The sequence below is a fragment of the Phyllobates terribilis genome, unplaced genomic scaffold (genome assembly GCF_046119375.1).
Source record: "Phyllobates terribilis strain yellow unplaced genomic scaffold, ASM4611937v1 Scaffold_12__6_contigs__length_324123572, whole genome shotgun sequence".
Lineage (NCBI taxonomy): Eukaryota > Metazoa > Chordata > Amphibia > Anura > Dendrobatidae > Phyllobates > Phyllobates terribilis.
Genome location: NW_027362772.1, coordinates 158,051,021 through 158,074,903, shown reverse-complemented (window position 1 = coordinate 158,074,903; position 23,883 = coordinate 158,051,021). Strand labels below are relative to the sequence as shown.

Below are 23,883 nucleotides of genomic sequence, written 5' to 3'. Positions count from 1 at the left end.
TATTCCTTATTTTCCATTTTGTAAAATAAAATTAAAAGACAGACAACAAAAAACTAAAACATAACTGTAAAATCAGACTACGCACTGGATTTGTTTGTAGTCTGTTACCATGGAGACACAGGTGCTGTGCAGGCAAAACAGCAGAATATTTGAAAATAAAAGACCATTAACAAAGATGTTCTATTGTTTGAAATCTAGATGGACCGGAACAATAAAAAGTAGCAGTTTGCAAAAGTGTAAATACCCTTTAACTATTGCGTGCTGTCAGTGAATGAAAGGATGTCAGAGCTCTCAAAAACGTTGAGGAAATGAAACAAAAAGGGTATTAGAAAGTTGCAGAACTTTCATCGCTCTGAAAAAGAAACTTTTTTTTGCTAATCTGAGCAAGCCAAATTAATTAATAAGCTGCACCCCAACACTCGTGCACCACATGGATACATAAATAGCCCAGTGGCTAGGTAGGTACCCAATTACAGATCTTGCATTAGGATCCTTGAGCTTTAGGTTGCGCCAGTGAATATGGCTGCCACTTTTAGCTCCCACCTTATTTTATCGCGACTCTTATATGACAGATTTGCCCTCTTAGGCATGCAAATTGCCTCTTAGGCAGCGATAGTAAGACGAATAAGTCAGATTGCCCCCCTTGGAGGTGGGAAATCAGAGAATCAAACCATAATGTCGAAAGTCTCCAGTCCCACAGTTCCGCTTTGTTGCTCATTGCAGAACTCAGAACTGACAGTCAGCACTTTTAAGGGATGCAAACGTTTTGGTTGGGACGGTTTCCTGTCACTTCTCCGACATCCATAATACTACACGCTCAGCTAATTTATTTTCAGCAAGATATAATAAAAGATAAATCCCTCAGTTTCCCCCTTCTATTGCAACTTTTATATATTTCCCTGCCTCCATTTTCCAAAAAACTTGGGTAACAACTATTTGTTGTATTGTAAAAGTTTCTGTTTAACCCATGACAACCTGTAATGTAGTAGTAGAAAAAGCAATTAGGCGTGCTTCAAGGATCGTATGGAATCTGCCATGATCAAGTCCGGGACCTACAATACAGTCCTAGTCCCTGTTGCTCTCATAAGTTTACCACCATCAAACATGGATCTCCACCACCTTTGACTGTATCACAAGACATCTCTCCGATGCAATATCCGGCCGCTAATTCCTTCCAAACTTCCTCAGATGGCCATAATTCAAGGTCAGTAGACAGATCACAACGCCCCAAGCTGTTGAGTTCGGGTCAGGGTGCAAGTGGTCTGAATATGAACCGTGAAAAAAATCTGTCTGAACTGGGAATTACTGTGGCTTTGTGGCAGAATTGAGGGCCTGGCCACATTGTTTTGGTGACCAATGATGGTCACAGCCACCAGGTCTCCAGCATTGATCCTCTATTTAGAGCCTATGTGACAAATGCTTCGTTCACATTAGCCCAGAATTCTGAAAAAAACGTGTGTAGAAAGAATTTATTTTACATGTTCATCTCGTTACCTGAATGCAAATTAGAATTTTTCATATCATCACTTGAATTGGAAAACAAAAGAGTCTCCCATAAAGCAATAAAGGCCCTTTCAGTCCGCCCGGCTCGTAGTAAAATCATTTATTTGTTTAGATGTTTCAAGCTTTGAGCATGCAATTGAGCAGGCCGAATATCCTCATGTCGGGAACAAGTCACCACTGTGTCCTCGTGATTAAATAAAAACAACATTATTGAGAAGGGTGCACAAAAAAAAACCTGAAATGCCTGGCAGCCAGATAGGCAAAGGGCTTCTGAAAAATGAGAATGAAGGTCTACTTGTGCTTCTTTTTTTACCCTACCCATGATAACCAAAAAGTTTATTAAAATTATGAATGCTGGAATCTAATCGGTAACTCAGCGTTGGGGAATGAGGGATAATACCGGTATGGAGGTGCCCTTCCTAAACGTGACCATGGACGTGAGACATCTAATAGACCAGACCATATGCTGGAATTTCTACTTTTGGGACTGGTTAAACCCACTGTTTAGGGCTGAAATGCAGAGGAATATTGTTTCTCTCAACAAAAATTAAATGATTTACCCCAGCTTATCCTTCCATGACTGAGACGGGAATCACTATATTGAAGCTTCTGACCACTGGTGGTGGAGCCATGGAAAAACATTTCTATAGGAGTTAGACGACAAGTAATTTTTTTTCTCGTACACAAAATAATAGATAGCTGTGCCGCCTCCAATTTCTAGCCGGTTTTCGTCTCCTTTGGTTTCCGTTTCATCCCCCCCAAAAAAACTGATGGGAGGTTTATCAACCTCCTTCTAGCAACCAGTCACTGAAAATTGGACAGAAATAAGATGCAACATGGCATTCATGTCCATTCACTTGACTTACTCGGCAAGACACATACGTGAAAAAACTGATGTGTGATTTTGCCTTACAGAAACATCATCGCTCAGCAGCTCCCAGTTGTTTCTGTAGCTCCCAATAGTGGGAGCCTAGAAGGAGTTATTTCCTTCAGATGGGACAACCCAATGAAAAGTTGGAAACAGCTAGAGCTGGCGATACTTGTAAAATAGCTGCCCTTTGTTCGGCAGAAAGCCATCTCCGACGACTCCCCCATACATGAGTGCTCGACTTGGCCAAGTGAACAGAGAAGGTTACTGCCAGACTCCTCTGGCAGCAACTCATCTCCCCTGAAAACAAAAGGATTGAGTGTTGAAATCTCAACTACTAGATCCTTCTGTCGGGGGACAGTCAGGAGGCGACTTGGCCAAAGCCACCGAGATTGGAAGGTTTGGCCAACTTTTCATAGAATGTGTATGGAGGCCCTAGTGTGTGACCAACCTGTGTTCCTTTTCATGCTCTAAAAATTATCTATAGACTGATAACGGGCAAACAAGGAAGACAAAGCAAACACCTTTCCCCAGGTTCAGACTCCCAAGAAAAAGTTGTTTTGAGGCCCTAGCCGTCATCATGTACTAGTTGCATCATGATCTTTGTTATCATTGCACACACCGGACATATCAAGAAGATTTAATAGGTTACTTGTGAGTTATCTGATAAGAACAGACCCTTGAAGTAATTGGCTCCAAAAGTAAAGCCCCCGTCTCACATAGCGAGATCGCTAGCGAGATCGCTGCTGTGTCACGGTTTTGGTGACGCAACATCGACCTCACCAGCGATGTCGCTATGTGTGACACTTTGCAACGATCAGGCCCCTGCTGTGAGGTCGCTGATCGCTGCAAAGTGTCCTGGACCATTTTTTTTCTTTCCACAATGTCGCTGCTCCCCTGATCGTTGGTGAGCCTGCCTGTTTGACAGCTCACCAGCGACCACATAGCGACGCAGCAACGATCCCTGACAGGTCGTATCGTTGTCGGGATCGTTGCAGCGTCGCTAAGTTTGACGGGGCCTTAACTGACAAACGTGTTCATCTACTGGACCTCTAGGCCACAGCCTTGACCCTCTAGTAGGCACCTCCAACCTTAACTTGCCTCTCAGCCTGATCATGACTCCTAGCATAAAAGGGAATAACCAAACGAATACTAAAATATTACAGAACTGATGATTATGCAATTTCCTAACATTTCATATAAAGAACTTTTGAATTCAAAGTCAATCAAGGAGCTGGTTTATGTGCAAACCCTTTCATTTGCATATGTAATAAATTGACAGAGTGCTTTTCATACACAATATCCTTGGTCCTGGCTACACTGCTCGGTATTGACTCGGATGTAAATTTAATTGGTAGATCACAATACTGGATGCACGAATCCTAGCGACAAGGTAAAAACACAACAATATTCCTACAACTCCTCCGCGAGAAACCTATGACCTGGGTTATTTCTAGCATTATTTACGAGAGCCTTCTCAAGCATCTAGATAATACGTGAGGAATCTGTTCTTGATGGGAAACAAAAGAACATTGTGTGGCAAGGTGGTAAAATCATTAATGCTTGTTCTATGTAGAGGATGAGAAGGTGTCTACCATTGATGAAATGTGGCCACCAGATCTAGGCCACTGACTTGAGTAGTTTGAAGAAAGTAGAAGAGCTGGGATGTTTCGGCTTGGCTTCATTAAGAGGGATCTTGAATAATTATGGTCAGATGATTGGTCTGTAAACTTAAGGCATCTACTTTTCAAGTTCACCATACTTGTTTTCTTACAAGGACTTTTCTTTTCCAGGTTCAGTGCTGTTGATTTAGGATCTCCCATCCCATGTAGCAGGCGTTGGGTGATAGAAGAATGGGTTCATCAGTGACCCTTCCCCCCTTCCAATCCCCTTTTGGTGGAGACTTTAGGCTTTGGAGAGCTTGGAAATGGTTGGGCGGCAAACTCATGGGCTCAGATGGGCTCAGTTACGGTTGATCACTACGTTGACCCTTCTAGAGTCTTTTGGCTTAGAGTTATGGGATGTTATTCCGTGTGCACATTTTAACTCAATGGGCTTTTGAATGAAGCATTCATTACCAGGAGGTAAAACTACAACTTTACAGTTGATCAGAATACGGAAAGGCTGAATTACAACCTATGGATGGAAGAGTTGACGCCAATGGACACTTCCAACCATTCCTCCAGTCTTCCTTGTACGGCTGTGTATGCAGAGAGGGCTGTCAATCACTGAGTAGGACCGCCTACTGAACTCATATGCTACAAACACCAGGGATTTCAATGAACAAAACACAAGTTTTACTGAATCTTTTCCAACAAACCTATATATCATTCTGCTCAGGTTCTGCTCCTCTACACCGTGCTGTCCACAGATCGGACTTCATGTACAATGTGACAAGTTCCCTTTAAGGAGAAGTAGTCATTTAATATATTAAGCAGTCAGATGCTTAAGGGATGTCTTGACAATGCCCACCTTAAGCCCACTACTGACATAAGGTGCCCATTCAGTATATTAGCATGGCATTACTTGAGCACTTGCTTGCTGCTATGTTAAAAAGGTTGTCAAATCTTCTTTCTTCAAGAGCACAATGCTCCTCTGCTTTCCAGTTTTGTGTTTGACGGCGGTGTAGTTTGCTCCGGCGATTGAAAGTTTAGACCAGTGACACGGTTGCTGGTCAAGGCTGATAAGCTCTTTGTATTTATTGCTTTCTAGACACCTGAAGAAGACTGTTAGCAGGCGAAACGCATTGTGGTTTATTTTAAATTTCATTTATTTTTATTCCTGTTTTTACCCATCATTTTCTATTCAACTTTGGGAGTTTTCTCAATTGTCTGGGAGCGGTCAGCACCTGGATCGCTCACTTCTAAGAGCTGCAAGCAGAGGCAACTTTGTACCTGTTGCATTGGGGGAGCGCAGTGGCACGGTGATGGCTGAATTGAGCCAGCTTCAGAGGTAAAACTTCATGCCATATAGAACACAGCACGCAAGAGAGTACTCCTTGTGGGAGACGGGCCACCTCTGATAACCTGCAGTAGGGGGCAGGTAACCCAGGCAAGAGGCACTACACTATAAAATTAAAAATCCCTCTGGATTTTTGGTAAGAGGTAAATTGCAAAATTGGAATTTTTGCTTGGTAGCATTAATATAAGCTGCATAAAACTGAAGCCTGGGATCCAGCGCTTGATCGGAGGTGGATTTTTTATTATTACACCATTGTTTTTGTTGCTTATTTTTGACTCTGGCCACAGAAGGAATTGAGCAAATGCAGCAGAAAAAAAAAATGAGGAACTTTGTCGAGCAGACAATAAGAAATGGAACAGAGTTCTGGGAAAAGAGACACCCACACGGCTACATGTTTTAGGCAACTGTGCTAACTTTAAATTTCCGCGAATTACAACAGTTTTTCTGTTAAATCACAGATTTGGGAAAATGGCTTAGAAAGAGGACTAACTTCAAAATAAAGTTTTTTTAAAAAAAAAAATCACAAGGATTGACTGATCAGTTGATTGCCACAGGTTCTATTGAAGACCCCCAGCGTCTATCACCATGACACATCCCTTTAAGAACACAGGAAATTGGGGAATCACATTTTTTTTTCTTCATTTTTGTGCCTATAATCTAATTTTATTTTATTAAAGTAGTGGTACCAAAAAAATGTATTACATTTTTTTCTATTATTGAATTCTATTTGACATCACTTTTGCATTTTTAATTATTATTTTTAGTTGTTTTGTTTTGTCCAGGCTTTTGTGTGTTCGCTTTTTTCTTCTTTTTTTTTTTAAATCATAGTTGTTCAAGGAGACAATCAATTCAATTTGCGCTGTCCTGGTTCAGCACCGAGTCACGTATCTTCATGCGATGTCATGATGTACGTCACGGATCCGAGAAGAGCCCAGGATGCCGGGCGCAGAGTACGACAGGGAGGACGGCAGCGCAGAATACGACAGGGAGGACGGCAGCGCAGAATACGACAGGGAGGACGGCATGCTGGACCAAGGCGGAGCGGATCTAATTGCTCATCTCTATGTACTGATATCATTGTAGTTTATTATTCAGATGCAATTTTGGCATAAATATAGTTTATTTTTATTTATTTTTTGTTTCCAAAATGTACAGGCTTTAAATAAAAATGTACACTATACATAAAAACAATACATAAAAACAATAAAATGCCTCTAAAACAAAACAATATCAACTTAAAAACATCTAGTAAATTCATAATATAACATTGAAAGTATAAAAGTGATAAAAAGAAAAATATACATATTTACTGCAGAATAATCTCTCCACTTAGTATTAACGGGATGATTAAAAGGTAAGATCCCAGCCCAGGAATACAAGGAACCACCGGGATTTGCTAGATTTTCCGGTGTATTATATTTAATTTTTAGAGGCATTTTCTCGGATGCCTTTTTATGCCGATAATTTGTATTGATGATCATTTGTGCAATATATATTGAATTTAATGCCAGATTTTATTTCTAACTCGTATGTTTTTTAAAGCTAAAAAAATATTGTAACTCCATGCAAGTCCTTCGAAACTTTTATTTCTACTTCTATCACTACAATACTAAGTAAGTTAACAATTTAAAAGGAACCTTTCACCTCCAAAGCAGATAAAGTGGTAATCTGGAGGTAAATTGCACTTAAACCAGGTCTGGCAGGCTTACTAGGGAGAAAATTAAAGTTTTATTCTCCCTGCAGCTGCTTGCCCCAAGGGTGGTGCCTTGGGTGCTTACAGTCACTCATTATATAGTGAGAGCTGTTTTAATCTCTCCCCCTGCACTGTGATTGACAGCTTGTTTTGCAGTGTGTGTGTGTGTCTGAGCGCGTGCAGACAGGCTGTCAATCAAAGTGCCAGGGGAGCAATTACAGCCACACTCGCTGTGCAGTGATGACTTGGATTGAGCAGCTGCAGGGAGAAAAAAAACTTGGAACGATCAGTAACAGGGAGAAAAAAAAACTTGGAACGAGCAGCTGCAGGGAGAAAAAAAACTTGGAACGAGCAGCTGCAGGGAGAAAAAAAACTTGGAACGAGCAGCTGCAGGGAGAAAAAAAAACTTGAAACGAGCAGCTGCAGCTCCCTGTAGCCGCGGCTCTAGCACACCTGATTTAAATGCAATTTACCAGCAGATTACCCCTATATCTGCAGGTAAATCGTGTTTTTTGGAGGCGACATGCTCTCTTTAATGAGTTCCTAGAAACCATGAAACTGGCAAACATTTGACAGAAAAGGGGTAACTCAAGAACTGATTATTTTTCATTTTTCCAATTTTATGATGAATGTTCAGGAGGCTGGAAAAGGTCCGACGTGCTCCCTCTGTTAAGTTAAGTAACTTATAAATGAGAAGTATGGTAAAACAATAAAAGACCAAAACGGTATTAATGTGACCACGTGCTCTAATTGCGCTTCATTAATTAACAAGAGTGTAGGTCTCTGCTCCGTGCCTCAGTGCAGACCACTGGTCAGAAGCCGGAGGAAAAAACACCTTCGCTGTTCCGAGATGGTTGGTGTGTGAAGGTTAAATACTAATATAACAGTGGACGTTCAGTATTTTATTACAATTTGTTTATAGAAAAGAGGAAATTCAAGAGCAGGGAAAGAAATGAAAATAACCTGCTAAATCCAAAGAAATTCATGAAGGAGTAATGTGGGTTACTTATTAAGCACGGAAACTTTCTTTTGGAAACTTTTGGCCACAGGCAGTGAGGGGTATTGCAGTTCAGATGAACTGGGCTCACCCGCAATACTAGATATAGCCTGTAGGACGAAATGGGCGCTATTTCTGCAAACAAAAATAAGCAAATCCTTTTTTTAAAGGGTTGTTCCAGTCTACAAAAGCCGATCATCTATCAACCTATATTAGATTACCGAATATTGATTTTTTTTTTATCACCTGTCTGTTAGGCTGGAATATTCCTTTAAGTGCATGATCACAAGCTCATCTGCTCGCAGTAATGCAGGCAGACCACTCACCATCATGATTTAACGTTGCTTTGCATCCGATACAGGTGCTTCGCTTCTTTGCAAAAGCCATCAGACCCCCGACTTTAGAGGTGAGGACAGTCTTGCATCTCGTGTGTTCCCCCTCTGCAAAAAATAAATAAATAAATGCAACAAAAGTCACTTACGTGATCTCAAGAAAGGGGCTCCAGTGTGCACATCACTGTCAGAAGAGAACGTGGTCCGAATGCAGATAAAAGCCAAAATCGGGGCAGAATATTATCCAGAACACATTTTCATATGTGTATGAACGTGGAAGAGGCAATTATTAGCCTCCAACACATCAGTCTCAAATTCTGTTCCTCAGGCCTGATCTACATTGTAGTCTTTAGCATCACTGATTTGTTTTGTGCCATCTTCCCTGGCACTGACTGGCAGGACAGACACAAAACAGCACCTCCCTCTTTATATTCCTCTACAGCACAATGTGTATGTAGTTACTCCTCGTGTGAAAATGGATCATAGTTGCATCTTAAGCCAGATCTACGGTAAAGCTACCTTACCCCCTGTAAAGCGGCACACCTCAAAGCGACACTTCTCCCTGTAAAAACCACACACCTTTCCCTACAAAGCCACACACCTCTTCCCGTAAAGCCACACACCTCTTCCCGTAAAGCCACACACCTTACCCCGAAAGCCGCACACCTCTCCCCACATAAAGCCGCACACCTCTCCCCACATAAAGCCGCACACCTCTCCCCACATAGAGCCGCACACCTCTCCCCACATAAAGCCGCACACCTCTCCCCACATAAAGCCGCACACCTCTCCCCACATAAAGCCGCACACCTCTTCCCACATAAAGCCACAAAACCTCTCCCCACATAAAGCCGCACACCTCTCCCCACATAAGGCCACAAAACCTCTCCCCAAATAAAGCCGCACACCTCTTCCCCACATAAAGCCGCACACCTCTTCCCCACATAAAGAAGCACACTTCTTCCCACATAAAGCCGCACACCTCTCCCCACATAAGGCCACAAAACCTCTCCCCACATAAAGCCGCACACCTCTCCCCACATAAAGCTGCACACCTCTTCCCCACATAAAGTAGCACACTTCTTCCCACATAAAGCCGCACACTTCTCCCCACATAAAGCCGAACACCTCTCCCCCACATAAAGCCGCACACCTCTCCCCACATAAAGCCACACACCTCTCCCCACATAAAGCCACACACCTCTCCCAACATAAAGCCGCACACCTCTCCCCACATAAAGCCGCACACCTCTCCCCACATAAAGCCGCACACCTCTCCCCACATAAAGCCGCACACCCCTCCCCACATAAAGCCGCACACCTCTCCCCACATAAAGCCGCACACCTCTCCCCACATAAAGCCGCACACCTCTCCCCACATAAAGCCGCACACCTCTCCCCACATAAAGCCGCACACCTCTCCCCACATAAAGCCGCACACCTCTCCCCACATAAAGCCACACACCTCTCCCAACATAAAGCCACACACCTCTCCCCACATAAAGCCGCACACCTCTCCCCACATAAAGCCGCACACCTCTCCTCACATAAAGCCGCACACCTCTCCCCCATATAAAGCCGCACACCTCTCCCCACATAAAGCCGCACACCTCTCCCCCACATAAAGCCGCACACCTCTCCCCACATACAGCTGCAAACCTCTCCCCACATAAAGCCGCACACCTCTCCCAACATAAAGCCACACACCTCTCCCCACATAAAGCCGCACACCTCTCCCCACATAAGGCCACAAAACCTCTCCCCACATAAAGCCGCACACCTCTCCCCACATACAGCTGCACACCTCTCCCCACATACAGCTGCAAACCTCTCCCCACATAAAGCCGCACACCTCTCCCAACATAAAGCCACACACCTCTCCCCACATAAAGCCACACACCTCTCCCCACATAAAGCCGCACATCTCTCCCCACATACAGCTGCACACCTCTCCCCACATACAGCTGCAAACCTCTCCCCACATAAAGCAACACACCTCTCCCCACATAAGGCCACAAAACCTCTCCCCACATAAAGCCGCACACCTCTCCCCACATAAAGCTGCACACCTCTTCCCACATAAGGCCACACACCTCTCCCCACATAAAGCCGCACACCTCTTCCCCACATAAAGCCGCACACCTCTCCCCACATACAGCAAAAACCTCTCCCCACATAAAGCCGCACACCTCTCCCCACATAAAGCCGCACACCTCTCCCCACATAAAGCCGCACACCTCTCCCCACATAAAGCCGCACACCTTTCCCCACATAAAGCCGCACACCTCTCCCCACATAAAGCCGCACACCTCTCCCCACATAAAGCCGCACACCTCTCCCCACATAAAGCCGCACACCTCTCCCCACATAAAGCCGCACACCTCTCCCCCATATAAAGCCGCACACCTCTCCCCACATAAAGCCGCACACCTCTCCCCCACATAAAGCCGCACACCTCTCCCCACATACAGCCGCACACCTCTCCCAACATAAAGCCACACACCTCTCCCCACATAAAGCCGCACACCTCTCCCCACATAAAGCCGCACACCTCTCCCCACATAAGGCCACAAAACCTCTCCCCACATAAAGCCGCACACCTCTCCCCACATACAGCTGCACACCTCTCCCCACATACAGCTGCAAACCTCTCCCCACATAAAGCCGCACACCTCTCCCAACATAAAGCCACACACCTCTCCCCACATAAAGCCGCACATCTCTCCCCACATACAGCTGCACACCTCTCCCCACATACAGCTGCAAACCTCTCCCCACATAAAGCAACACACCTCTCCCCACATAAGGCCACAAAACCTCTCCCCACATAAAGCCGCACACCTCTCCCCACATAAAGCCACAAAACCTCTCCCCACATAAAGCCGCACACCTCTCCCCACATAAAGCCGCACACCTCTTCCCACATAAGGCCACACACCTCTCCCCACATAAAGCCGCACACCTCTTCCCCACATAAAGCCGCACACCTCTTCCCCACATAAAGCCGCACACCTCTCCCCACATACAGCAAAAACCTCTCCCCACATAAAGCCGCACACCTCTCCCCATATAAAGCCGCACACCTCTCCCCACATAAAGCCGCACACCTCTCCCCACATAAAGCCGCACACCTCTCCCCACATAAAGCCGCACACCTCTCCCCACATAAAGCCGCACACCTCTCCCCACATAAAGCCGAACACCTCTTCCCCACATAAAGCCGCACACTTCTTCCCACATAAAGCCGCACACCTTTCCCCACATAAAGCCGCACACCTCTCCCCACATACAGCTGCACACCTCTCCCCACATAAAGCCGCACACCTCTCCCCACATAAAGCCGCACACCTCTCCCAACATAAAGCCACACACCTCTCCCCACATAAAGCCGCACACCTCTCCCCACATAAAGCCGCACACCTCTCCCCCATATAAAGCCGCACACCTCTCCCCACATAAAGCCGCACACCTCTCCCCACATAAAGCCGCACACCTCTCCCCCACATAAAGCCGCACACCTCTCCCAACATAAAGCCACACACCTCTCCCCACATAAAGCCGCACACCTCTCCCCACATAAGGCCACAAAACCTCTCCCCACATAAAGCCGCACACCTCTCCCCACATACAGCCGCACACCTCTCCCCACATAAAGCCGCACACCTCTCCCAACATAAAGCCACACACCTCTCCCCACATAAAGCCACACACCTCTCCCCACATAAAGCCACACACCTCTCCCCACATAAAGCCTCACATCTCTCCCCACATACAGCTGCACACCTCTCCCCACATACAGCTGCACACCTCTCCCCACATAAGGCCACAAAACCTCTCCCCACATAAAGCCGCACACCTCTCCCCACATACAGCTGCACACCTCTCCCCACATACAGCTGCAAACCTCTCCCCACATAAAGCCACACACCTCTCCCCACATAAAGCCACACACCTCTCCCCACATAAAGCCGCACATCTCTCCCCACATACAGCTGCACACCTCTCCCCACATACAGCTGCAAACCTCTCCCCACATAAAGCAACACACCTCTCCCCACATAAGGCCACAAAACCTCTCCCCACATAAAGCCGCACACCTCTCCCCACATAAAGCCGCACACCTCTCCCCACATAAAGCTGCACACCTCTTCCCACATAAGGCCACACACCTCTCCCCACATACAGCAAAAACCTCTCCCCACATAAATCCGCACACCTCTCCCCACATAAAGCCGCACACCTCTCCCCACATAAAGCCGCACACCTCTCCCCACATAAAGCCGCACACCTCTCCCCACATAAAGCCGCACACCTCTCCCCACATAAAGCCGCACACCTCTCCCCACATAAAGCCGCACACTTCTTCCCACATAAAGCCGCACACTTCTTCCCACATAAAGCCGCACACTTCTTCCCACATAAAGCCGCACACCTCTCCCAACATAAAGCCACACACCTCTCCCCACATAAAGCCACACACCTCTCCCCACATAAAGCCACACACCTCTCCCCACATAAAGCCTCACATCTCTCCCCACATACAGCTGCACACCTCTCCCCACATACAGCTGCACACCTCTCCCCACATAAAGCCGCACACCTCTTCCCCACATAAAGCCGCACACCTCTCCCCACATACAGCAAAAACCTCTCCCCACATAAAGCCGCACACCTCTCCCCATATAAAGCCGCACACCTCTCCCCACATAAAGCCGCACACCTCTCCCCACATAAAGCCGCACACCTCTCCCCACATAAAGCCGCACACCTCTCCCCACATAAAGCCGCACACCTCTCCCCACATAAAGCCGAACACCTCTTCCCCACATAAAGCCGCACACTTCTTCCCACATAAAGCCGCACACCTTTCCCCACATAAAGCCGCACACCTCTCCCCACATACAGCTGCACACCTCTCCCCACATAAAGCCGCACACCTCTCCCCACATAAAGCCGCACACCTCTCCCAACATAAAGCCACACACCTCTCCCCACATAAAGCCGCACACCTCTCCCCACATAAAGCCGCACACCTCTCCCCCATATAAAGCCGCACACCTCTCCCCACATAAAGCCGCACACCTCTCCCCACATAAAGCCGCACACCTCTCCCCCACATAAAGCCGCACACCTCTCCCAACATAAAGCCACACACCTCTCCCCACATAAAGCCGCACACCTCTCCCCACATAAGGCCACAAAACCTCTCCCCACATAAAGCCGCACACCTCTCCCCACATACAGCCGCACACCTCTCCCCACATAAAGCCGCACACCTCTCCCAACATAAAGCCACACACCTCTCCCCACATAAAGCCACACACCTCTCCCCACATAAAGCCTCACATCTCTCCCCACATACAGCTGCACACCTCTCCCCACATACAGCTGCACACCTCTCCCCACATAAGGCCACAAAACCTCTCCCCACATAAAGCCGCACACCTCTCCCCACATACAGCTGCACACCTCTCCCCACATACAGCTGCAAACCTCTCCCCACATAAAGCCACACACCTCTCCCCACATAAAGCCACACACCTCTCCCCACATAAAGCCGCACATCTCTCCCCACATACAGCTGCACACCTCTCCCCACATACAGCTGCAAACCTCTCCCCACATAAAGCAACACACCTCTCCCCACATAAGGCCACAAAACCTCTCCCCACATAAAGCCGCACACCTCTCCCCACATAAAGCCGCACACCTCTCCCCACATAAAGCTGCACACCTCTTCCCACATAAGGCCACACACCTCTCCCCACATAAAGCCGCACACCTCTTCCCCACATAAAGCCGCACACCTCTCCCCACATACAGCAAAAACCTCTCCCCACATAAATCCGCACACCTCTCCCCACATAAAGCCGCACACCTCTCCCCACATAAAGCCGCACACCTCTCCCCACATAAAGCCGCACACCTCTCCCCACATAAAGCCGCACACCTCTCCCCACATAAAGCCGCACACCTCTCCCCACATAAAGCCGCACACTTCTTCCCACATAAAGCCGCACACTTCTTCCCACATAAAGCCGCACACTTCTTCCCACATAAAGCCGCACACCTCTCCCCACATACAGCTGCACACCTCTCCCCACATAAAGCCGCACACCTCTCCCCACATAAAGCCGCACACCTCTCCCAACATAAAGCCACACACCTCTCCCCACATAAAGCCGCACACCTCTCCCCACATAAAGCCGCACACCTCTCCCCACATAAAGCCGCACACCTCTCCCCCATATAAAGCCGCACACCTCTCCCCACATAAAGCCGCACACCTCTCCCCCACATAAAGCCGCACACCTCTCCCCACATACAGCTGCAAACCTCTCCCCACATAAAGCCGCACACCTCTCCCAACATAAAGCCACACACCTCTCCCCACATAAAGCCGCACACCTCTCCCCACATAAGGCCACAAAACCTCTCCCCACATAAAGCCGCACACCTCTCCCCACATACAGCTGCACACCTCTCCCCACATACAGCTGCAAACCTCTCCCCACATAAAGCCGCACACCTCTCCCAACATAAAGCCACACACCTCTCCCCACATAAAGCCACACACCTCTCCCCACATAAAGCCGCACATCTCTCCCCACATACAGCTGCACACCTCTCCCCACATACAGCTGCACACCTCTCCCCACATAAAGCCGCACACCTCTCCCCACATACAGCTGCAAACCTCTCCCCACAGAAAGCAACACACCTCTCCCCACATAAGGCCACAAAACCTCTCCCCACATAAAGCCGCAAACCTCTCCCCACATAAAGCAACACACCTCTCCCCACATAAGGCCACAAAACCTCTCCCCACATAAAGCCGCACACCTCTCCCCACATAAAGCCACACACCTCTCCCCACATAAAGCCACACACCTCTCCCCACATAAAGCCACACACCTCTCCCCACATAAAGCCGCACATCTCTCCCCACATACAGCTGCACACCTCTCCCCACATACAGCTGCACACCTCTCCCCACATACAGCTGCAAACCTCTCCCCACATAAAGCAACACACCTCTCCCCACATAAGGCCACAAAACCTCTCCCCACATAAAGCCGCACACCTCTCCCCACATAAAGCCGCACACCTCTCCCCACATAAAGCCGCACACCTCTCCCCACATAAAGCCGCACACCTCTCCCCACATAAAGCCGCACACCTCTCCCCACATAAAGCTGCACACCTCTCCCCACATAAAGCCGCACACCTCTCGCTGAAAATCCACATGCCTCTCCTCGTAAACCATACACCTCTTCCCATAAAGCCACCCTCACTTGTAAAGCTACATAGCCCATGTAAAGCTAAATCCCCTTTCGAGTGAGGCACAATGTTTTGTACATATATTAAAAATGGTCTAAAACTAGATAACAGATTTTGGCACAACTTGATGAAACATTACATGTCTTTATGAACAAAGCAGAGGTGCACACACAATAGTAAATTCACCCCAGTGTGCTCAGAAGACGCACCCTTGTGTACTGGGGGTAAATACATCATGTAGAACTATAAGATGCCATTAGAGACAATCAGAGAAAACAAAAAAGTGATGCTATAGGGCACAACTTGGATTGAGGATGACGGCGATTATCTATCCTAAATGTTTCCCATCGATTACAATCCAAAAAGTTTTGACAAACTCCTAAGAACCCTGCAGGAATAAAAAGAGACACAGGCAGATTGGCTAATCCTACTTCAACAGGACTGTATGTAAGCACTAAATATATCATTGCGGCTCATGAAGGATGATAAATTTACCAAATCTTTCGGTACTTTTGTCTAACTTCATACCATCTATTGTTTTGCCTAAATTTTTCAAAATTTTAGGGCATGGTCTTGGATTTTAAGCCAGCCTCCTCCCTGCTAAACCATGACCCCTGTCAAGTGAAGTGCTAAAAGTATTTACACCACAGATAATATGTATTTTATAGCATGTACTTCAGTTTTTGCGGCACAAATTGATCCTGAACTCTGACACATTTCCTTAATAAATGTCCTCCTACTGTACGGCACAAGGATACTAAAGAGTGTAAGTTTAGTCTGGTGTGTTCCATTAAAGCGGATTTTTCATTGGATTTTTTTTTACTTAAACTCAGTACCTCTTCCAATTGTCACTGCTCCACTGATTCTGGAACAGTTTTTCTTTTTCCTCTGTGCCCCTCTGTTGCAAAGTTATGCCCCCGGGAAAAAAAAAAGTGCAAATTTTCAGTTCAACCAATTGGAAAACAGAACTTCCCTGTGGGTGTTTGCTGGCCAATCAAAACACGGCCACGCCCACACAGAACTTCTATGGCATACAGCCAGTTAGCTGAGGAGAAAATTTTCACCATGATTACCCGGGGCATAACTTTAGAACAGGGGGGCACAGAAGAAAAAGAAAAACTGTTCCAAAATCTGCGGAGCAGCGGCAATTGGAGGAAGCCGTCAAATTAGAGTTAAAAAATCAGTGAAAGATCCCCTTTAACTAGCAATCTGAAATCAGGACAGTGTATTGAATGGTTTTTATCAGCATAGACCCTCTTTTCCCAACTGAGCCAGAATGTGAGCACCTCATAAGGAGCAGCTTTCTTCTCGGCTGCACACCAATTCATATGAATGACGGCAATGTAAAACTGCAATTCCCTAACAACACATCTCTGATAAGATAACCCCTTTAATTCATTATTGTTTAGTATAAATAGAAAAAAAAACATTCTAGGAAGCTTATCAAGCATGAATCATGGTGTGGATTGCCAAACATGTAGATCTATGAATATATTCTGCTAAATAAGGAACTGCAATATTATATAAAAATCTAAAAAAATTAACATTACATTAGCTCAATAATAAGATAGCGCTTGGTAATATTTTGTAAGATCTCACTATTATTAAACTGTTTACATGCGGAGTATAGTACATTACAACAGCTAGCACTCAGAGAAAGCCTGAGAGTCCTGCTTTCATTTACTCCTACCTGCATATAAACTAGTACAGGAAAGGTCATCACTGTGCATGCACGGTAAGCATGACTCACAGGCTCTCTACTACTAGGAGGGAAGCAGGACTCACAGGCTCTCTACAGCTAGGAGGGGAAGCAGGACTCACAGGCTCTCTACTGCTAGGAGGAGAAGCAGGACTCATAGGCTCTCTCCATTGCTAAGAGGTGAAGCAGGACTCACATGCTCTCTATTGCTAGGAGGGGAAGCAGGACTCACAGGCTCTCTCTACTGCTAAAAGGGGAATAACTCACAGGCTCCATTACTAGGAGGGGAAGCAGGACTCCCAGACTCTCTCTACAGCTAGGAGGGAAAGCAGGATTCACAGGCTCTCTCTACTGCTAGGAGGGGAAGCAGGACTAGCAGGCTCTCTACTTGTCGGGGGGGAAGCAGGACTCACAGACTCTCTCCATTGTTAGGGGGGGGGGGACTCACAGGCTTTCTACTGCTAGGAGGGGGTAGCAGGACTCTCAGACCCTCTACTGCTAGGAGGGGAAGCAGTACTCACAGGCTCTCTATTGCTAGGAGGGGCAGAAGGACTCACAGGCTCTCTCCATTGATAGAAGGGTAACAGGACTCCCAGGCTCTCTCCACTGGGGAAGCAGGACTCACAGGATTTCTGTATTGCTAGGAGGAGAATCAGGACTCTCAGGCTCTCCACTGCTAGGAGGAGAAGCAGGACTCACAGGCTCTCCACTGCTAGGAGGAGAAGCAGGACTCACAGGCTCCCTACCGCTAGGAGGAGAAGCAGGACTCACAGGCTCTCTCTACTGCTAGGAGGGGAAGCAGGACTAGCAGGCTCTCTATTGCTAGGATGGGCAGCAGGACTCACAGGCTTTCTATTGCTAGGAGGGAAAGCAGGACTCAGGCTCCCTACTGCTAGGAGGAGAAGCAGAACTCTCAGGCTCTCTCTACTGCTAGGAGGGGAAGCAGGACTAGCAGGCTCTCTCTACTTGTAGGAGGGGAAGCAGGACTCACAGACTCTCTCCGTTGTTAGGGGGGGGAAGGACTCACAGGCTTTCTACTGTTAGGAGGGGGTAACAGGACTCTCAGACCCTCTACTGCTAGGAGGGGAAGCAGTACTCACAGGCTCTCTATTGCTAGGAGGGGCAGCAGGACTCACAAGCTCTCTATTGCTAGGAGGGGCAGCAGGACTCGCATGCTCTCCCCATTGATAGAAGGGTAACAGGACTCACAGGCTTTCTCCATTGGGGAAGCAGGACTCACAGGATTTCTGTATTGCTAGGAGGGGAAGCAGGACTCATATGGTCTCTGCATTGCTAGGAGCAGAATCAGGACTCTCAGGCTCCCCACTGCTAGAAGGAGAAGCAGGACAAGTAGAAAAAGAAAAACTGTCCCAGAATCTGCGGGGCAGCGGCAATTGGAGGAAATAGTCAGTTTAAATTAAAAAATTCAGTGAACAGTCCCCTTTAACTAGCAATTTGGAATCAGGACAGTGTATTGAATTTTTTTTTATCACCATGGACCCATGTCCCCCACCTGTGACTATCCTCTTATCAGCACCTCATAAGGAGCAGCTTCTTTTGGGCTGCACACCCATTCATATGAATGACGGCAATGTAAAACTGCAATTCCCTAATAATACATCTCTGATAAGATAACCCCTTTAATTCATTATTGTTTAGTATAAATGGAAAAAACAACAACAATCTAGGAAGCTTATCAAGCATGAATCATGGTGTGCATGCCAAACATGTAGATCTATGAATATATTCTGCTAAATAAGGAACTGCAATATTACATAAAAATCGAAAAAAAAAAACCCCTAACATTACATTACCTCAATAATAAGATAGCGCTTGGTAATATTTTGTAAGGTCTCACTATTATTAAACTGTTTACATGCGGAGTATAGTACATTACAACAGCTAGCACTCAGAGAAAGCCTGAGAGTCCTGCTTTCATTTACTCCTACCTGCATATAAACTAGTACAGGAAAGGTCATCACTGTGCGTGCACGGTAAGCAGGACTCACAGGCTCTCTACTGCTAGGAGGAGAAGCAGGACTAGCAGGCTCTCTCTACTTGTAGGAGGGGAAGCAGGACTCACAGACTCTCTCCGTTGTTAGGGGGGGGGGAGGACTCTCAGGCTTTCTACTGCTAGGAGGGGAAGCAGTACTCACAGGCTCTCTATTGCTAGGAGGGGCAGCAGGACTCACAGGCTCTCTATTGCTAGGAGGGGCAGCAGGACTCACAGGCTCTCTCCGTTGTTAGGGGGGAAGGACTCACAGGCTTTCTACTGCTAGGAGGGGAAGCAGTACTCACAGGCTCTCTATTGCTAAGAGGGGCAGCAGGACTCACAGGCTCTCTACTGCTAGGAGGGGAAGCAGGACTCACAGGCTCTCTACTGCTAGGAGGGGAAGCAGGACTCACAGGCTCTCTACTGCTAGGAGGGGAAGCAGGCCTCACAGGCTCTCTACTGCTAGGAGGGGAAGCAGGCCTCACAGGCTCTCTACTGCTAGGAGGGGAAGCAGGACTCACAGGCTCTCTCTACTTGTAGGAGGGGAAGCAGGACTCACAGACTCTCTCCGTTGTTAGGGGAGGAGGACTCACAGGCTTTCTACTGCTAGGAGGGGAAGCAGTCCTCCAGGCTCTCTATTGCTAGGAGGGGCAGCAGGACTCACAGGCTCTCTCCGTTGTTAGGGGGGGAAGGACTCACAGGCTTTCTACTGCTAGGAGGGGCAGCAGGACTCACAGGCTCTCTATTGCTAAGAAGGGCAGCAAGACTCACAGGCTCTCTACTGCTAGGAGGTGAAGCAGGACTCACAGGCTCTCTACTGCTAGGAGGGGAAGCAGGAATCACAGGCTCTCTACTGCTAGGAGGGGAAGCAGGACTCACAGGCTCTCTACTGCTAGGAAGAGAAGCAGGACTCACAGGCTCTCTTCTGCTAGGAGGGAAAGCAGGACTCACAGGCTCTCTACTGCTAGGAGGGGAAGCAGGACTCACAGGCTCTCTACTGCTAGGAGGGGAAGCACGACTCACAGGCTCTCTACTGCTAGGAGGGGAAGCACGACTCACAGGCTCTCTATTGCTAGGAGGGGCAGCAGGACTCACAGGCTCTCTCCGTTGTTAGGGGGGGAAGGACTCACAGGCTTTCTACTGCTAGGAGGGGCAGCAGGACTCACAGGCTCTCTATTGCTAAGAAGGGCAGCAGGACTCACAGGCTCTCTACTGCTAGGAGGGGAAGCAGGACTCACAGGCTCTCTACTGCTAGGAGGGGAAGCAGGAATCACAGGCTCTCTACTGCTAGGAGGGGAAGCAGGACTCACAGGCTCTCTACTGCTAGGAAGAGAAGCAGGACTCACAGGCTCTCTACTGCTAGGAGGGAAAGCAGGACTCACAGGCTCTCTACTGCTAGGAGGGGAAGCAGGACTCACAGGCTTTCTACTGCTAGGAGGGGAAGCACGACTCACAGGCTCTCTACTGCTAGGAGGGGAAGCAGGACTCACAGGCTCTCTACTGCTAGGAGGGGAAGCAGGACTCACAGGCTCTCTACTGCTAGGAGGGGAAGCAGGACTCACAGGCTCTCTACTGCTAGGAGGGGAAGCAGGACTCACAGGCTCTCTACTGCTAGGAGGGGAAGCAGGACTCACAGGCTCTCTACTGCTAGGAGGGGAAGCAGGACTCACAGGCTCTCTACTGCTAGGAGGGGAAGCAGGACTCACGGGCTCTCTACTGCTGGGAGAGGAAGCAGGACTCACAGGCTCTCTACTGCTGGGAGGAGAAGCAGGGCTCACAGGCTCTCTACTGCTAGAAGGATAAGTAGGACTCACAGGCTCTCTACTGCTAGAAGGGTAAGCAGGACTTACATGCTCTTTCTACTGCTAGGAGGGGAAGTAGGACTCACAGGCTCTCTATTGAAAGGAGGGAAGTTGGACTCACAAGCTCTGTTTATTGCTAGGAGGGGAAACAGTCAAAATAGACTTTCAGACAAAATTTACACAGCCTTTTACATAAAAATAATCAATCAAATCATAAAACACTAATACCACCAAGCTCAACCCCCTCCCCCTTTTATCATATGCAAACATACGAGACCTGACACTTATGGTTTATTTTTAACATACGAGACCTGACACTTCCATTTTGCCTAGTATGTATGAAAATTTACTATACACTTTAAGCTGCTTAAAAACACATAATTTTTCTCCGACTTCCTATTACCGACGTGTGCGGCGTGCTGTAAGAATATCGATCACTTGTGCAAAGTTAACAAAAAAAAACAGTGAGAACTTACTCAGAAGCACGCTCTCCGCTTTAGTCTCCCCCAAAATGGGCTCAAATATTCTTAGCAGAGGCTTTGCCAATTGTTGCTCTAAATAATATTGAGTGTCAATTGGGATGTTATTCTCCAGCACATAAATAGGATCCTAGAAAATAAAAATATAGAAAACCAAATAGCAGTTCAGTACAACTCTATGAAAAAAGGGTAAGAATTAAAAGTATAATAGATCCGTAAAAGACTCTATAAAACTGTGACATACATGGTTTAGAGTGGTGTCGTATATACGCACAATTTTTAGAGGAACAGTGCTCAAATTTAAAAAATAAATAATAATAATAAAAAAAATAATAATAAAACCAAGTTGAAACTTTCCTATTCACTTCATTCAAAGAATACAAAAAACAACATGACGTTATTGGTGATCAGTGGAAACCAAAGTTGTCAACCCCTTGACGCAAGGATTGCAAATCACACCGAAAATGTAATTAAAAAAAAAAATCTGAAGTCTAAGGAGGATCCAATTTGTCTGAATTTCAACACAGTGACTAGGATCCAAGGGGTAACAATTCTCCTTGTGGATAGTGACAAGCCAAGCCAGGCATGCCAATATGAGGAGCGTTTTAAGCTTTGCAATGTTCCTTTAAGGAATTAAATATGCAAATTGCCTCTTCAGAGAGTAAGAGGACTAGAACTCCAGTGCTACTTGCAATGGGTGATACTAGAGTTCTAGTCCTCTTCCTCTCTGAAGAGGCAATTTGCATAACACAGTGACTAATAACTTGAGTAGTGTTTATGGCCCCCAAGTGCCTGGCTGCGCTCCTGATGAAAAGATGGATGGTGTCCTGCAGGATCCAGTTCTAGTCATGAATCACGGACCCCATGAAACAGTCTGTGGTGTTAATGGCAGTATTGGATACACCAATACATTATGTCCCAGAGGTTCTCGATTGGATTGAGGATCACTTGGGCCAGTGAATGGCATCAATGCCTTCGTCATCCAGGAACTACCTACATGCTCTGGCCAGTTGAGGCCGTGCATTGCCCTGCACCAGAAGGAGACCAAGGCCACTGCACTAGTGGAAGGTCTGACAATGCTTCTGGGGATTTCATCCCAGTACCTAACACCTATCAGGGTACCGGTGACTATCATGTGGAGGTTACTGCCACCCCAAACCATCACTGACCCACCATCTAACGAATGATGCTTGATGACTTTGCAAAATGCAGTCTCTCCAGAATCTTTCAAATTTGATCCATGTGCTCAGTGTGAACCTGCTCTAAAGAGAACAAGGCACCCAATGGCGGACCTGCCAATTCTGAAAGACGACAAATGTTGCTGGGTAGTAAATCTGACCCTCGTGCCATCCTCATGGAGTCTGATTCTAACATTTTGGTCCGAAACATGCACATTATTAGCCTTTAGCTATGTTCCTCCTTGCACAAAGGAGGTTGCTGCTAGGTTGGTGCCCTTCTATGGCCTTGTCCAGTTTTCTTCATGTATTGGCTCATGTCCTGGTATCTGCTCCATCCATGTTCTTGAGACTGTCCTGGGGGATAAGGCAATCCTTCTTGTGACGGCCTGTCAAGGGTGTATCATATTTGACAGCCAGTCGTTCTGGATCCGGCTGTAGAAGGTCGCTGCGCTTGGCTTTGCAGACACATTCTTGATCCTTTCATCTCTGTAGTGTAGTGGTATCCTTCTCTCGCTAGGACCCAGCAGTGATCTCCACCTTTGGCTGCTAATTGACAAGGCCTTGCTTGATATTTAAAAACCCTCAGTGTCTCCAGAGAGTCGCCAATGATAGAACTATTTTCCCCTGCTCAGGCCTTGAGTACTAGCAGTTGGCTAGTTTCTTCTTGTAGTTTCTTGGTGGATTGTTGTCGTCTTCTCTCTAGTGTCTTCTCAAGCTAATCCCCTTGTCTGTTTTCCTTGTTTGTCTTTAGTTGTAGTGAGGGCTGACTAGTACTCACCCCTTCCCCTCCCTACCTAGGGCCTAGCTCTAAGGACAGTTAGAGATTAGGTATCCTGCTCGGCGATAGGTGTGGAACCTATTTAGGGACGGTAGGAAAGTCAAGGTGTTGTAAGATCTGACTAGGGGTCACCACTCTCCCTTTCCCTAGTTGTTGGGCTCCCCCCCCCCTTTTCCCATCGTCATTCACTTGGTCCTTCCTTTACCTAGCGTGACACTGCCATCCTGGAGGTGCTGGACTAACAGTACTGCATGAATGTGCTGCAGGTACCTCCTCATGCAATACGTAGTGTCCAGGAGACTTGTAAATTGCAAAACTA

At 47.1% G+C, this 23,883-nt stretch overlaps 1 protein-coding gene across 2 annotated transcripts in view; it reads right to left on the bottom strand.

Annotated features, from left to right (window-relative positions):
- The window catches only part of POLD1 (DNA polymerase delta 1, catalytic subunit), an 80,006-nt gene that overhangs the window by 6,459 nt on the left and 49,664 nt on the right, over positions 1-23,883 (bottom strand). For both annotated transcript variants that reach the window (XM_073656439.1, XM_073656440.1), the window contains exons 23-24: positions 21,606-21,738; positions 8,349-8,462 (exon numbers count right to left, since the gene is read on the bottom strand). In XM_073656439.1, coding sequence (XP_073512540.1) covers positions 8,349-8,462; positions 21,606-21,738 — 247 coding nt within the window. The remainder of the gene's footprint in view (positions 1-8,348; positions 8,463-21,605; positions 21,739-23,883) is intronic.